Source organism: Aptenodytes patagonicus, chromosome 1 (assembly GCF_965638725.1).
Source record: "Aptenodytes patagonicus chromosome 1, bAptPat1.pri.cur, whole genome shotgun sequence".
NCBI classification, from domain to species: Eukaryota; Metazoa; Chordata; class Aves; order Sphenisciformes; family Spheniscidae; genus Aptenodytes; species Aptenodytes patagonicus.
The window spans coordinates 69,348,537-69,365,621 of record NC_134949.1 but is presented as its reverse complement, the minus strand read 5'-3'; the positions used below and the strand labels follow the sequence as shown (position 1 = coordinate 69,365,621).

The 17,085-nt window shown below is 37.7% G+C and overlaps 1 protein-coding gene across 10 annotated transcripts in view; it reads right to left on the bottom strand.

Annotated features, from left to right (window-relative positions):
• ERC1 (ELKS/RAB6-interacting/CAST family member 1) overlaps positions 1–17,085 on the bottom strand; it is a 309,608-nt gene that overhangs the window by 157,473 nt on the left and 135,050 nt on the right. For 7 of the 10 annotated variants that reach the window (XM_076341250.1, XM_076341288.1, XM_076341269.1 and 4 more), the window contains 2 exons: positions 14,548–14,741; positions 4,082–4,093 (listed from right to left, as the gene is read on the bottom strand). In XM_076341250.1, coding sequence (XP_076197365.1) covers positions 4,082–4,093; positions 14,548–14,741 — 206 coding nt within the window. The remainder of the gene's footprint in view (positions 1–4,081; positions 4,094–14,547; positions 14,742–17,085) is intronic. The other 3 variants (XM_076341261.1, XM_076341278.1, XM_076341295.1) reach the window with 1 other exon arrangement.

The window sequence follows — 17,085 nt, the reverse complement described above, 5'->3', positions numbered from 1 at the left end:
CATTTCTTCCTCTCCCTGCTATCATCTTGCAGATGCCTTACTTCTCACTCACAAGGCATAGACAACTCTTAGATGCAGAGTACTTTTTAATGTAAAGAATTCCATAAAGCCATTTTTGCTCTAAGTAGAATTAAAGGAAAAATATATTAAATAGAAAACAACGATTACAGGTTGTTATTTTTCAGACACCAAGGAAATTCAAATGGAAACTTCTTTGAACACAATGTATCTGGCTCTGCTGAGCTAAAACTAACCATTGCTGACTTGACATGCTTGACATTTTTATCATTTCCTCACGTGGTTAATGACCAGCATGGTGGCAGAATGAAGACCAGAGTCTCCTGAAGGTATGAAACTAAAGAGCCAGCCACACTTCCAGTGAAATTTCTCCTGACAGCCCAGGCACTTTCTCAGCCCTCAGATACACAGCTTCCTGGAGATACAGTATATGGCGCAGTGTATAAAGATATTTCCATCACAATGAAAAACCCACAGGAACCACAGACTATATGCCTGTAACGAAGTACTCTGCTTTTTCTTTTCTTTTTTTTTAATAATTATTGAATAGTATCCTGAGTTTCCTGTATTTTCTTAATTTTCTATGCAATATTATCTGTCATCTTCTTATAGAAGGATGATATGTTTTAAATATTTCTTCGGTGGTTAGATGCGTTCAGTTTAACATAAATTTAGGACTCTGGAAAAAGGACCGAAATAATCCCCTCAGATTTAGTATTTTGTTTTTACTTTGATTTTATAAGGCTACACTTGAGTTGCTACACTGACATAATTTTACATGGACGCTCATAGCAGAGACTTTTATCTGGATTTATGCCACCAGTCTGTACTCATCTAATCACCAAGCCACTCTGCGGTGCGGAAATAAGGTTCACAGTATTTTTTTATTACTTCCTATTGCATCAAATTCTCTTTGACATAGCAAAAAGATCCAGAAAATGTCTCTTAAGATCTGCATTACTTGCTTCAAAAGATGACAGACAGTACAATTAACCATGTGATGTAAACTATTAGAAAATCTGACAGTAGAAAGCAGGACACTAAAAGATAAACCTCCTGCGGGAGGCCTCCTATCCTACAGTTCCAGCTATTTTTCTATTCCAGTGCTATGCTACAAAGGTAAATTGATGATAAATAGCATGTTTAACGTTATTCAGCGGACAAGATACAAATAATGGTGATAAATTAAAGCTAAATGCAAAAAAAAAAAAAATTGAAGCAGTTAAGCTGTTTGTTGCCCAATTTGAAGCTAGAAATCTTGCTTTTGCTTTATCAATATAGCTCATTCTTTCCTTGAAAAGTATGCAGTTGCTCGCTATAGCACCTGATTTTGTCAGTCTTGTTATCTTTTTCCATCTCAACTTTTGTGACATGTATACATAAGAACCACTTAAAAGAACTGTACCATACGACTTTGCGGTATTTTTCTATTTTTTTCACTGCTGCAGGTAATGACACCAGAATGGTGTTATTTGGCTTGTTAGTCTCAAACTCAGCATTGGATAATTCTTTATGTAATGCTGTCATCAACAGAGATGCTTAGCAAAAACTCCTTATGGAAAACTGCTTTAATCCCCATGCCTTTCAAGTCTATTTTATTTACTATGAATCAGTACGACATCCACTCTAGGCCCTTAGACTTATGAGCAGTAAGTAAGTACATGTCGTAACAGCAACAGTGATGTGGTTTACACTGTTGTGTTCTGGTTCACTGAGTTTATCAACAGGAGAGAGATGATGAAAGCTTAATAGATCGGAAAATTCAGAGGATTTACACTGATTACAGTAAGCAAAGCTGTTCTTGATGAGAACAGATATAATTCTGAGTATTTCTTCCTGTTTCTAGAAGACAGACATATCTAATGCATTTTTTCACATATTCAGCTCTTTTCCAGGAAGGCACATTTGCTTTGATGTCTGAAAAAAGTAACTGCTTTACACCATTAAGAGAAAAATAAAGTTATGGCTCCCATAGTAACTTCCAATGTAGACTGTAACTTCACAGAACAGCTGTTTCTTCATATGTTGCAGTTAATGGTAATCAGGCGAACACTGAAATGCACAGGAAAGAAAACGAGTGGTACTGCAACCCCTGTAATTTTCCTGCTTGTCCTCAGGAGAATCTTTTCGTTGTGTTTCTGGCCAGCAGGGATTTTATAGTTCCAAGAGCAGTCATTCCACCTATTCCCTTACACTCTTGATTTATTTTAACAAATATATGAAAACCTCAGCAACTAGCCATCATGGCAATCAATTTTAAAAAATGAAAAAACATTAAAAAAACCCCACAATAAAACCACTAACAAACTATGAGGACAGAATGGACAATCTCTTTAATGTCTTATCAGAAAACTCTTCAAAGATCGTAACAGTTGGTCAACTCAAACCACAGTCATATCTTCTCTAGCCAAATTTTACAATATGCTCTAAATGAGAGAAATAAAAGTTGTGGTTACATTGTTTGGGGAAAGAGAAATCATGCCAAGTCTCAGAAAAAAACACACCCAAAACACACCCTAAAAATAGTTCCCCCTCTTGTTCATCACAAATTCCAGCATAGGTGCAGGTATTGATAAAAGCCTACAGCCATATGGATTGAAGCAGAAATATCTCTGACAGATGGATTCTGTAACATTTAGGACTTTGTCGGCCAGACAAAGCACATCAAACTCCACTCACGGTGGCAACTGGCAAATACACACTACCCAACAGAAGTCCTGTTCATGCAAGAAAAGACACTGTGTGTATTTCAGAGGAGAATGCTCACAGGGCAGCAAAGCTTCCTGGCAGTTCTGTTCTTTGGATCTGAAAAAAGAGGGTCATTCAAGGACAGCCCTCTTCTCCCCAACAATTACAAGTATGCCAGTACGACGCACTGAATACAGAAGGTATTGATGGACAACAACATGATTAACTTCCAATCTTTTTCCAGTTTGTGGGAGGAAGGAAAATACGCAGCCAAGGCCACAAGTGCAATGTCTGTGCCAAACCAAGGTCAGAACGCTGACACAATTTAAAGGCGTCAGCAGCATCGCAGCGTCATGGGATTCCACTCACCACCACATTTTTCACGGTGTTAATCAGGAATAGAAAAGCCGGATGTTGGTCAATAACTCAGAACTTTAGTCATTAAGTAGTGGCTTTCTGGGCAAAGACACTGCCTGAAGCAATTATAATCATTCCTTCGTCAGGACTCACGGATGCTTTCTACCAAACAGACTTTATCAGCAAAGACTAGAATCCAAAATGGTTTCAGAGCCTTTTAAAGGCAACTGGGGGTCATTAGACCACGTACTCTGACTTGTAGTATGTAGGCCATAGACGTTTACTCCTAGCTACTCTATTGAAATCCCAAAATCTATGTTTAGCAACCGCTTTTAAAATAGAAAAATAAAAAATTGAGCCATGACTGAACGACTTCAAAACATGTTGTCTCTTGGTAAGGTTTTTTTAGTAGTTTATCACTTTGTGCCTTCAACAAATTTATCCTCTTGCTAATTTACTTATCTTTAACCCTCAGCCCTTGGTTCTTTCTGACAGCACAATACGCTCAAACTGCACCAAAACTAGTTCTGCAACACCACTACAAGGTTTCAAACACAGATGCAATGATAAAAATCCAACAGTTAAAAGTATGGATGACTAGTATTTTAAAGGAACTAGTTTTGCACTCAACAGCATGTATCAGAGAATGTGGCTAATGTTCAATCTTTTTTCTTCTTGAAGTAACAGATAAAACCAATAGTATATAAACTGTCTTGCTTCAGCTTCCTGTTTCTGTAGGGTTTTTTTCCTTGAAAGGCTTCATTGGTAAGTCTTCCCCCTTCTTCCCAGTTCACTACAACATGGATTTACAGTGGTTTGACGTAAATTATTTTCTTCAGTACAAGTTTATTCTAAACGTGCACCCTATCTAACCCATCCTCCTACACAGACTTAACCAAATCTCTGATCTTTTATTTTGTAGATCATGTAATTTGATGTGCAATCTTCTGTGAGATCTCCAATTTTAGCTGAATAGACAATAGTCTTATAAACACCTTTATTAAAAGTGAATACTGACCTTGAGGTGAGGCTGAAGGAAGCAGCAAATCCAGGAAGGAGATGCGAAAGAAAAAGAGTTAGAGTTTGTGAAAACAGTGTCCAGAGATAAGGCAGTTCAAGAACACAGGACAAAACAAGCAGATCTAAATCAGGTAATGACACACAGACACACAATCCTTCACAAACACAAAGAGCTGCATGTTTTATAGACATCTAATTAAAAAAAAAAAAAAGAAAAAAGGACATTTATATTAGATTACACCGTTTCACTTAGAGGCAACTTTCTATAGAGAAAATAGTCTCTAACACATGACAGTTCTCAGGAAAGGGGAATAAGCCAACTATGGAAAACTCTGGATTTACATCACATCACTACCAAGTATCCTCCCTCCAGAATTCTAACTAACATTTTGAAAATGTGGAGTTTGACTATTGAGATGAACCCTAATGTGTTCCTTTATGCCATCTTCTAGGGGCTTATTTTCTCTCCATGAGCAAGACACACGGTTTTTTCCACTTTTCCTACAGACGACCCAAACTTGTCAAAAGGGAACAGAAGGGAGGAAAACCCCAACCATGGAGTAAAGTCTTCAAGACCTGAAGACTTGTCAAAGCTAAAAGTTCATCTTTCTTACTTTTGGCATTGAAGTCACCCTTCCAGAGACAAACAAAAAAAGCACCTGCCTCTTCTTCCTGCAGTGTTGCTGTCTTAATTCTCCCATATAAGGTGCAATCTAAAAACAATAATGACCGAACAGGCATATCTTTGACAGTTCTCTCCAACATTGTTCAACAGCAGGACTGACCAAGACAAAATGCTGGAGTTCCCTGTATAACATGAGGTCCCATAGGTTCATTATTGCTTTTTTTTCAAATATCTCCAGTATCTTTTCATAGGCATCTGCTGTCAATTTCACTGATAACAGCAATGTAAGTCAACAAGGAGCCATAAATACAGATCTTTTTAATCTGATTTTAAACTTTATTCTTTTTCAGTCAATAGAAGAGAGGAAAAGTAAATGTCCTGCTGTCCAAAGTGGCAATTTGGCTTCTACCACAGATGTTGTACTTCTCCCATGGCAAAATTTCACTCTAAAAAGGCAGAATATGGTCTGGAGAAAAATATTTCTATAGGATAGGCTAACTGCTATATGCTTTACTACTCTTGGTATATGGAACCATGTAAATGAAATTTGAAGTCCTTATTTCTGGCATAAATTTTACAAACAACAGTGTAGGATATTGAATTTGTACAAGCAGCAGTTTCAGAGTGAGGTACAGCTGAGAAGAGTATAGTTGGTCTGCAACAGATAAACTAATGTAAAGATACTTTTCTTTGGCTTTTAAACTAACATTCTTCAAATCAAGTTCTTCAAGGACAGCTGTTGTAAAGGCTGTAAAGATTATTTGGGGATTTTGGGGAAGATGAGACTTGCAAAATGCCAAATACCACATCTCGGTAAGTTACAATGTTCCAAAAGCCTCAGTTAATTCATATAGAAAAGCGACTAACTAACTATTCTGACTGAAATCCAAGAGTACACTCTCTAAGTTGAGCTGCAGAACTACGACTGGTCAAACAGATTTAACAAAAGGGAACAAAAAAGTGAAAATAAACGCTTGGTTAGATATGGGAATCAATAAGGTAAGGGGAAAAAAGCTTGTCTTTTTTATGACTGTTATTGAATCCAGATTATGAAAGTTTAAGACTTCTCATTTTGTGTTTCAGGGACCCTTTGCAGTTCCTGGTTCTATTGTAATGATATTGTGATATTGTTTCTTCAATTTAACAGTGAAAAAAAGTACAGGCTAGAATTCAGGATAGCCCTGTAGAATTTGAATGAACCACACTGTTCTTTCAACTGCTATTACAGGTAGCATCTTTTGCTGGCACAAGATGAAGGCAAAACAGTACCTGAAATGCTATGCTGAGGTCACTTGCAATTTTCTGTGTGCTACATAAGTATTATTTAGCCAGCCGCACAGGATTTGAATGGAGAGTAATTATCGCTACATCTTCATTTTGTGATGGAATAAATGCTTTCTTCCAAAGAAAAATACATTTTGTGTAATTGCTAGCCCCTTTTTCCATGTTTTTTTACAGGGGCTCAAAATATTTCTAAAAAAATGTGGATTTTTAGAATAATCAATATTTATCCAAACAAAAATAAGGAATATGTCTGAAAGCACATTAAAATTAGAAAAAATCTGGAATTGTGCTATCACTCAAACTAAAACCGAGGCAGACACCTGAAATTGCCAGCTACTAGGAAGTCAATGGAGATCTGCTACAGCCTGGAGCTGAAGCCTCAGTGCACAGGGCTACATCAGTGAAATTGAGCAGAGGAGCGCAGCAAGCATCTGCCCCAGGAAGCAGCCCCAAGCAAGCAGGATCAGATACATACCGAGACATGCTCATTTACAGAGCAAAACAGTAATTTTTAGTTTACACTATTTCCCTTCGAGCAAGAACACACACTTGCAGCATTCCTTACAAGATCCAGCAGCAGCACTTCTGCCCAGCCCCATCAACTGTGTACTCCGATGCAACAGTCACACAGGGAGACAATACAATTGTAACACCAAATGGTACTTTGGAGAAATCCATTATCTTTCAAAATGCCATCTCATTAATTTTAAAGGTATAGCCGACTTAAATCTGATCGTTGGCGAGATGTAAACACTTTAGTATTTTAATTAAGAAAAAAAAATATGTATTTAAAAAGCTGTTGATTATTCCAGCTATAATTTTTTCCACACGCTTGTATATTATAGGGAGTGGAATGAGTCTGCTACATTAGTCTCAGATGTACTTAGGGAGAAGTTTATGTAATGATTTCTAGTTGACCTTTGAATTCCACTCGTTTGACAGTGAGTGATTGTGTATATTTACAACTTTGTCATTCCTTCAAAGTAGTCTGACAGGGATTAATACGCACTTGATCTTCCTTGTGTCAGTCAAAGCAGAAAGGCTATTTATGTTTACCACTTTTGACAACTTTTCTTGGTAAAAAGAACGATGGCTGGTCTTTTTCTTTCTTTTTAGCTGATTTAGAGGGATGGAGAAGAGATGGAGAGACAGAGAGAGGGAAGGTTTGTCTGTGCATCCATGCACACATGCATGCACCGATCTAAGAGCACAAACATGACCACAGATGGCCATGGAGCACTAATGTTGCCATTTCACTGGCTTACTGGCGATTACTGGATTTGCCTTTTGTTCTTACTGTACTCCGAGACAACGTAAGGATCTGCCGCTTTTATTTTTACTGTATCAGTTATATAAAAGGGGTTTTTTGGTGGTGACAAATGAAGCTACAAGACAGCTTTCGAAGAGATGTAGTCAAGGCAGGTAACAATGAAACCCCAATATGCAGACTAGGCTCATTATTTACATAATTTTCTTTCTCCTCTGATTTTATAATTACTTTAATTATAGCATAGCTCTTACACTCTACTGATCTAGCAGTTGGATTGGGAGATATTTGCTAAATAAAACCCATCCTTGTTACAATGCAGGCAGAGTATAAATCATCAGATGACAACTCCTGTATTCATTACAGATAATAGACTTAGGCATGAGAGGGAATGCTTGATAACCACCTTGATTTAATGACAAAAACAAACAGGACTTTAATGCTACAGGAAATTTGGCAGGAAAAGAAGCTTTCAAAAAAGTTCACAATCAGTGCTTCTTAATACTCATAAGTATGTCTCTAGTGTAAAGTCCTTCTTGGAGGATCCAAGATCAGATCCTTGGTGTTGGAATAGTAGATAAACCAATGCTTTCAGCCCATTGCTGAATTGAACAAAGGAGACGGTCTGTACTCAGTTCCATAGAGATGAGTCACTCTCTTTAATAGTGTCAGTCCTGCCTGCTTGAACATGGAAATAATACTAGGGCAAGCACCCAGGCTTAGGTGGTTCAATGATGGGATAACACAGCAAGTTCATTCAGCCAAAGCCTGCACCAGCCCTGACCTCTCACCATGTCAAGGGCTGGACTAATTGGGGTTCTTTGACCTTGTTTTTTAAAACAGCTGTTTCTGCAATATAACAAAGTTTCAGTTTCTCCCAAAACACAGGAAAGGGAGAGAATGGGAAATAAAGGACAGCTAAATAAAGAACAAATGGAAAAAGGATATCCCATTATGTGAAAAAGTGAGGATGGATTGAGGACTCACCGTAAAATCACTATGATGGCTTTTCTATCTGGTGCTCTCTACAGATGGATTTGCAATTATTGGCAGTGTCTCTCTCTTTTCTTTTCTTAGATGCAGGTTTCAAAAGCGATTAGTGAGTTTGAGTGTTGATCTTAAGGCACTTTAACAGGGTTGACTGTCAGAAGGCAGACACTTGCTGTCCGAAAAATCAGCATACTTTCAAATGTCTGAAGCTAAATACCTGTGAGTAAAGGTGCCTGCATCTTATATTCTTATCTGTTTAGAGCAGTTATGCTGATATAAAATGCATTATTTTTTTTCTCTGTGAAACTTGAAGTGGGACTTCAGGCCTAATGTTCATTTTGTACGAAGATAAAGCAAGACTGAGAAGAAAGAAATTACTTCTTCATTTCCTAGCTTGGAAATGATGACAATCTTAATATTCAATAGATTTGTGTCCTCAGAGGTGGAGCTGGACTGACTACGGGCCTTACCACTTCTTTCCATTACAAAACCTTGTTCTCAGTTGCCTGCCAAATATTAACAAATTATGCTGAAATTTTCCATGACAGGTGTCAGCCTCACCCTGGATTTTTCAGGGACAATTTCAGCTATGCCCTTCACACACCGAAGGCAGCATTTTTGTGGAAAAAATTTGTTCATATGATTAAAGACTGTATCACTTTACTGTGATGCATAGGCTCACGTAAGAGGTGAATTAAAATTACGTGGCAATCTTCATTTTGGAATGTCCTAAGTTTTGAGTGATTAACCTTAGAATTTTAATATTCACTTAAGGTAGGGATTTTTGAGGGAAGTGGAGGAGAAACACAACAACAAATTCTGCCTTGTAATAATACCATGCAACTGTGAGATAAATATATTTGATTTGCTATTATGATTTATGGTACCAAAATGGATTAAAGTGTTTTAAAGTAATATTTAATTATTTCAGTTTTTCCTATGCCTGAATCAGAGTTCAATTTATTTTTTGAGGACTTTAATGAGTTACAATAATACAGAATTATAGTCATACCATCTCTCAAGGTTAACTTTAACGGTGATGATTACGACTTTATAAACACCTTTTGTTCTTTAATTTGACAACGTCCCTTTTAGTTTAAATTACTTATATGCCCTGATGTGGTTCTTGTTTAGGAATTGTCTAAAAAAATTATTTAAAAATTCACAGAAACAACTAACTTGAAAACCAAAGAGAATTACTACAAGATACGAGTAGTGGTTTGAAAATACGTATTTCAACTTCAAATTGTTTACTTAAGCTTAGGGCATAATTTACTAGTATAGTTTCCTTTACACTGTTCTAGGAAACCATAAAGCTGATGGAACATGCAGTTAATTTCCCTCTCCATCTATCCTTCACAGACCACTATGTAAACGTATCACTGTCTTAAAGACATACAGAGTAAGATACTTCCTTCTACTGCCCACATTCTTCAGCGCTCCTTTGAGATCACCCTGTGTTTTTTAATCTTTTATTTTTATTTACTGTTGAGAAGAAATATTTAAGATGAGGAGTATACCTTTTGACTGTTACACATCAAAAGTTTGAAGGTTTCTTCTTGAACAGGGCATCCTTAAATTCTTTTTAGAAAAACTCCCCAAAATCTCTCTTAAAACAGCCATCATTTCCCGCTGTCCTTAATGGGACTGCTGGTACTCCAAAGCTGGGCAGTGTCTTCCTTTGTTCCCAAATCAAATTCAAGTTTCATTCAGGAAAAAAATGGTAGTGCCCTATGTTCTTACAAGGACTACCTATCATATATAGCAATCATGCCAAATTAAAATCAGTTTCAAGTCTGTAACTGGAACCAGGATTTCCATACATATTCACTCAGTGCTTACTTCTGAAGCAACGTATACGTATATATTTACTGCCACCTCTCAAGTATAGAGTCAGTTCTTATTTACAGAATATATGCACACAAATACCTCTGTGTGTAAACCACCCATCTGAAGGCTGTGATGGCCATGTCCCAGATGATTAGCATTATTTTTCTTTTGTTTGTCTTCTTTTTTTTTCTTCTTCTTATTACAGGATAATAATCACAATAAAACTCAAGAATAAGGCAATACTGACCTCTATCAATGACACATTTTAGAACACTTGAGTTTTAGCTGGTTCAGGCAGAATTGATAGCAGAGATTAGAACCAAAGGTGAAACACAGCAAGAGAATTAGAATAAAAAGCAACAGCTTCTGTCCAGTTTAAATCAGGGTGAAGAGCAGCAAACCTCCTTTGGACTGTGGTCATAACCACTGTGACATGAGTTGAACGCAGAGACTGTTAGAGCTTGTACTTGACATAACTAGTTCCTGTTTGACCTAAGAAAAAAAGCATAATTGCAGCAGACCCAAACAGCAGCAGCAGCAGCAGCCGGGCAGCCAGCAGTGACATTCCACCCCGTAGGAAACAGAAGCCTTGTAGACCACTCACTTTCCCAGGAAGTCCCACACAAACCCCCCTACGTGTTGCGGTGCAGGGACTGACACCTGGTAGGGAGGGTGCAATTTGCGGGAGGCGTGCTTTCTGAGAAAAGGCATAGTCAAAAAAACCCCCGCACGTACAAAACAAAACAACTCGTGGAACCAGGACGTGACAGTATAAATGGAAAAAAAAAGCGAGAAAGGAAACAAAACACAAAATGAAAAGTTACAGAGAGACAGGAGATTATGGAATGGCAGTACAAGAAGCAAACAGTTAGTTATAAAGAAAGTGAATAAACAGACAGCTATAAAACCCTCTACACCACCACAATCCAGGGACAGAAACAGAACTTATAGGGCTGTTCACCCACAGAAGAAATGCGGACTTATGGCCCACCTTCCCGTAAGAAAAAGCAAAATCCTGCCCACAGAGAATATAAATTAATGAGCTTGTGCTTTCAATCTCATCTTGACTCTAGAGTATTTTTCAAACTTTTGCATAGCATGCACCATATTTAATACATTATTTTTTGATATCTTTCCTCCCATTCACAGCTGAAAAACAACATCCCCGACCCAGTAATTGCAACAAGTTACTGAAGAGTGGAAGCATTGCCCTCTTTATTTTAATTTGAACTGAAGGCAGCTTTGCCATCATTGAAAACAGTTTTCTGCTTTTCATTTCATCCTCCTCTCCTCCTATCTTTTCTCCTTCTCTGTTCCCCTATACATACCTCCCTAATAGGCGACTCATTTCTTCTCTTCTATGGATGAAACCGTGTTACTATTTCTCTTCTCCTGACAACGTATGGTCTAGTTGTCACATACAACTAGCATAAGGAAAAACTCCAGGGAGAGACTCTCTCTTTTGAAAAATCCCATTTTTGTTAGTACAGTTATTCTCTGAACGTGACTTATTTCCTCTCATCTTGCTCTACACTTAATAATAACGGTTCCTGATAGGCACAGTAATAGTCACTTTTTTTGCTTGCTGACAAATGCTTCTGCAAGCACTAGGGTTCTTCTTTGCACAGCAGAGTTTGAACAGCTGTAGAAGCATTAGAAGTCAAGATAATCTCTAGCTCACTCTGCATGGACCACAGTTTAGGAAGGACTTTTAAAAGGCAAAATTATCTATTCTTTTCAGAAAACCAAGACTCTAGGTCTAAAACATCCATGTAACGTGCCCGGATATATCAGTTCAGCCATGAAAGAATACTTTATAAACAAGCATGGTAGATAAAACCAGGACCAACCTATACATTTAATAGGCATGTTAAAATCTCTGCTTTGTGTAAAAACTCACAAGGAGAAAGCAAACTTCCAGAGAATAGGGGTTTGGGGGAGCAGTTGAAAACAACTAAGGCCAAATAGAAATTTCAACAATTACTCAGAAAAAGAGAAATTACCAGTCAAAACCTCACTACAAAGTATCTGAAACCTTGCATCTTTTTCTCCAGTGCTGTGATTATACTACAGTTCCACCTGAAAAATCATTTCAGGTGTTGATACTTTGCTAATGCACCACAATAAGAGTATGCACCTTAGGTCTCTAGATCTCAAAGACCTTTTCCATTTCCACTTAGAGTGGTTAGAGAACATGAATATTCTTAGATTTTTCCCCCCCCTCTTGATTTACACAGCTGCTGGCAATCACATGATAATAAAAGTAGTCTTTTCTTTGACATAGCTGAAATACCTATTCCAATTACTAGAAATAAAAGATGTATTCTATGTTATCTCAGTACTGGTAGAAAAGACAAGAAGTTAAAAAGAGAAGAGGAACACTATTTTTGTTTTTATGAAAGCGAAGATCAGGTGGTAAGAAGGAATGGATAACACTGAATAGTCAAAGTATTCACCAAGTTGTTACGGAATGATGTCCAGACATTTGGGGGTTTTAATGCTTTCATTGATATAGTAAGAGTTTGGTCTGTGCCTGAAACAGCAAGAAACTACCACTGTAACATGAAAAACAGTGATTGCTTTGCAGATGTCTGGAACTGCATCTTTTCAAAGAAAGTTCCTTTCTAACTCTTTGAAGATTGGCTGCCAATGCTTTTATCTATCTGTAAAAGAGGAGACCCATCTTCATTTATCTTGTTATTTTTGCTTAGTAGACTATAAACTCTTTTGATTATAGGCCACTTATATGTGTTTATTCAGTGTTTGATACTTCAAGTCCCAATCTTGATTAGAGTTTCTGAATGCTAATGTAATTAAAAAAAATCAGACTTGCATTAAAAGCATGCATAAGAAAATTTTCTTCCTGCCATTCCAATCTCCTTTAGGAACCAGGTTGAGGAATGATGAGTATTTCTGACTTGCTTTTCCTAAACAGTAATCACTTCTGCACACAGAAAAAAATTAAGCCACTATGAACATATTTCTTCCCCATACCTTACTTCTAATAGAAGTTTGTTGCTTATACCCTGATCCCTAGTCAACTTGCATGCCCTAAGATGATGACATGGTGAACTTCACACCCAGGATGGGCACCTCTAAGGGACTGAAAAAAGTCACACAGACAAATATGACTTGTAACTGCTACTTAGCTTTTTCATTGCCGTACTAAATGCACCTACTCTATCAAGCTATTGCCTGAAAGTTCTACTGAACACATCATGTATCAATGGGCTGAAAGTTATATCACTTAGAAAAAAAGGGAAGACAGTTAAGAAGGACATATCCTCACTTTTGGGTGTTCAAGCTTACACCATAGGTATAGAGAATTTTGGTTAAATAAAACAACAACTTAAAGAAAACTAACGGGATGCTGCTTACAATCACAAAGAGAGAAGAAACCCAGCTGACAAGTTGAACTGTTTCAGAGCTCAGTCACTTTCAAGGAAACAAGAATGGTCTTCTTGGAAAAGAGTTTTTCAAATCATTCAGAGGGGCCCATAATTTGACTATCATCAAGCCAATGAACAATAACCATTGCCATCATGCAGAACCTGAAACGTCCTCTACTCAGTTCCCCTAATCTTCCCGACGTTAAATGCAGAGCAGTTAAATAGTGATAGGATAGAAATTAGAAAGACTATTCTGGCACAAGGCAAATGGGAATAATCAAATTTCCATTTTGCTTTTCCAATTTAGTGATTCTTCATTGCGAATGGTAAACAAAAAACCCCAAACTGGTATTACTGCCTAGAAACTCCCTCGTGGCCCACTGTAAGGTGAGAAAACGACAGCAAACAGAACCTGTTTCAGGTCTTTCCCAAGATCTACTATTTGTAATTGTGATACAAATGTCATGGAATCATAATAAATTATCATTTTTGTTTGGAACATTAAAGGCTAGAAAAAAATATCTGAGCACCCTGGCTCCAACAGGAAGATGGAAAATGCTGAAAAGTGCTGAATCACATTTCGTTTGGACAAAAGCAAATCTGTTCATTCGGCTTCACATTAGCCAAACTTTACCTGTGTCCCTACCAGTAAGAGATTCAATGCCACTTGTCAGAAGAACCTGAGTAACTAGTACACAAGCTCTTAACAGTCATTTTTCTTATTAGTTTTTTGGAGAACCATGCCTGAGGAATTTATTAAATCAAAAGAACAAATTGTTCTCCAAACACATCACAGTGTCGGCAACTTTTCCTACCATCTCCCTTCCCTTACAGCTCTATCTACCTTTCTAGTTCTATCTATATCAGCCCTATTTTTGAGCAGCCAGGTAATGAAAGCACACAGTAAGACACCTTTTTGCTTACAATCTACCAAAATAAAGGACTGAAGGCAGAAAAACCTCTAAACAGACTTTCCCAAAATAGGCACCCTAAGGTTTTTAAGGCAAGAAAAATGGACTAAGTTATCTCTAACTTTAATCAGGTCTTTTGCTCCTCTAGTAACTTTATACCATCCTCACCTCTCCAGTTCTGCTATCTTCTTATCCTTATCATTCTTCTCATTTTCCATCTCTTTCAAGATTTCCAGAAGACGATCCACTTCAGCTTGAGCCTTGCTAGATTCTTCCCGATACCGTGTTACCTCCCTTTCCAGCTGCTGCATACGGTCACTTAACTCTGGGCTGGCCCTAGCCTCCAGTGTTGCCTCATGAGCCTGTAAGAAAAAGGTTCAAGAAAAAACACTTCATTCACACATATGTATTTTACAGATACTATGACTGCAAAACGCTATCTAGATATTTATTTCAAAATGGCAAATAAATATACAGTGCATATGCTACTTTTAAGTATGGGGAAATACTTTCTAGGAAAAGAAAAATTCAGAAACAGATTTAATTTTTTTAATTCAGTCTAAAAAAATTTAAGTGATTTTTTGGATCTGAAACAGAATTGACATAAGAAAGAAGTAAAAATGTGAAAAAAGTTAAATTTCTTTGAAAGGAAAGAAAAAGTAAGTGTGAGGGGTATAAAAATTCCTAAAATATACTTCTAAACCAGTGATATGACTGTAGAAATAGTTGTCTGAGGTATTTTTAACCTAGATAATCTAGAAAAATACATCACAGGTTAATGATTGTGATTTGCCTTCAATAACTACATCAGTATGCAAAGTATCAGATAGATTTGCACAGATGGTGCTAATGTACTGAAGTCCTTGCTACTTATCTGAGCCGTATAGACTAGGACTAACATGAGTATGGCTACCTACTGAAAATATCTTTGCCTAGTTACCTAGGAAATACGTTTTTTTAATATCAGGCTATGAGGACAAAAAGCATCAGAGGACTGAGGATAAAATGACTCCAATGAAGAGCTTTTTTTTTTTTTAAAATGGCTTGGTTTGTTATAAAAAAAAAAAAAAAAAATCACTAATTTATTAGTAAAATTAATTCAACAGTTCCCAAGCATATTAGAGACAATGAAAAGGCAGTATTTATGCTGGAGTTTAAACCAGCAGACTAAGGACTATCTTTTCATTCTCCCCCTGCCCCTCTGCTCTTGGATCTTGAACTGCTATTTGATATCAATTAAAGCTATTTCATGCTTCAGTGAATAGCAGGTTTGGTGGAACTATTCTGCCGACCAAGATTGCCTGCAAACTCAAGGCCTTTCTCTTCTCTGAAACCAACCTACAACAGAAAATAAGACTACAGACTGTTTTCCCCCGTGTGCAGCTGTGGAAAGTTGTTTTACAAGCTGCCAGTGTTCTGCTCCAAAGCACAGTAAGTCTAAATCTGATAGTATAGGACTCTGTTGCTTTTAAAGGTAATTGGACAGAACTGCAGCAGCATAAACCTCAGGATTAGAAGCTGCTGCTTCCAAAGAACCAAGTAACAGCAAAAATATACTTGGCTAAATCTGTTCAGTTATTTAGTAAAATAAGACTGGAGGAAAATATCTATTCATGGCCCCAACATTTTTGCCTCAAAGTCTCTTGTTTTTAATTAGCTCCGTTAAAGCCAAAGCCACATTCTAGTGAAGTCCAGGAGAATCTCAGAGCAGAATATTCTAGGACTGAAGAAGGCCTTGATGCCTGTCTTTACTGGGACTATGACCTTGGGATGGATCTGGGTTGTCCAAATCCTGGAACGCTTCATATTCCAGGGCCTTGGCCCTGTAGCAGCCTGCCTAAGGGTCGATGCTAAGCTGTTTTGGTTTTCTTTTTTTTTTTTAAGCAAGGAATTCCAGAAAGCTGGATAACCTGCACAGTATTTTATCCTAGAACAAAATGCCTGGCAATCCCCACGTCTCCCAGGCAGGTCTCAGCAGGAATGCCCAACAACCATAGATCCTCGAAGAACAGAACCCTTTCCTGAGGCAATGTGTTTAGGAAGACTTAAAAGGCTCCCCACTTCTGAGAGACTTTCAAGTCAAACCCCGCTGCTTCTCTGTCACTGAGCTGTTAAGTCTGAAAATCCTGCTTCTGAGCTTCTGAGACCCAGCTCCAAGTGCATCCCTGGTGAGCCTGGAAGCTTTGAGAAGCCTTTTGGAGTTAGGGCTGTCTATGCTTCCAGATTCTTTACTGCCCCATAAGCACTTTGAATTATAAACCCTTGGAAAGGACTCTGTAAGGCAAGTGGAAGTCTAAATAACGTGTTGCCAAGATGATGCAGACTCCTGGAGGACATTGCAGCAATGAGACTAGTAAGTGTTCCATGAACAGCCACAGGCATCAGGGAACATACTCTGCTTTGGAAGGAGAGTGTTGGTGGGTGTTCCTGTTATTGGGAAATCCTGTTATTGGGATTTCCAGCCTGCGGGAAATCTGAAATATTTGATTTCATTTTCTTTTCAACTATGCTTAAATTTCAAGCAAAAACTCACGTCTTTCCCTTCCAAATACTGTTTTGCAAGAACTGGAAATATGTTTTTGGGGGGCATCTATATTCTCCTAAGAGACACTATGTATAGAGTTAAGTCTGGTTTTCACCAGAGGTACAGCCTGAATTCTTCTGTACTGGATTTAGGTATGTTTCCAACATCTCAGATTGTTTGTT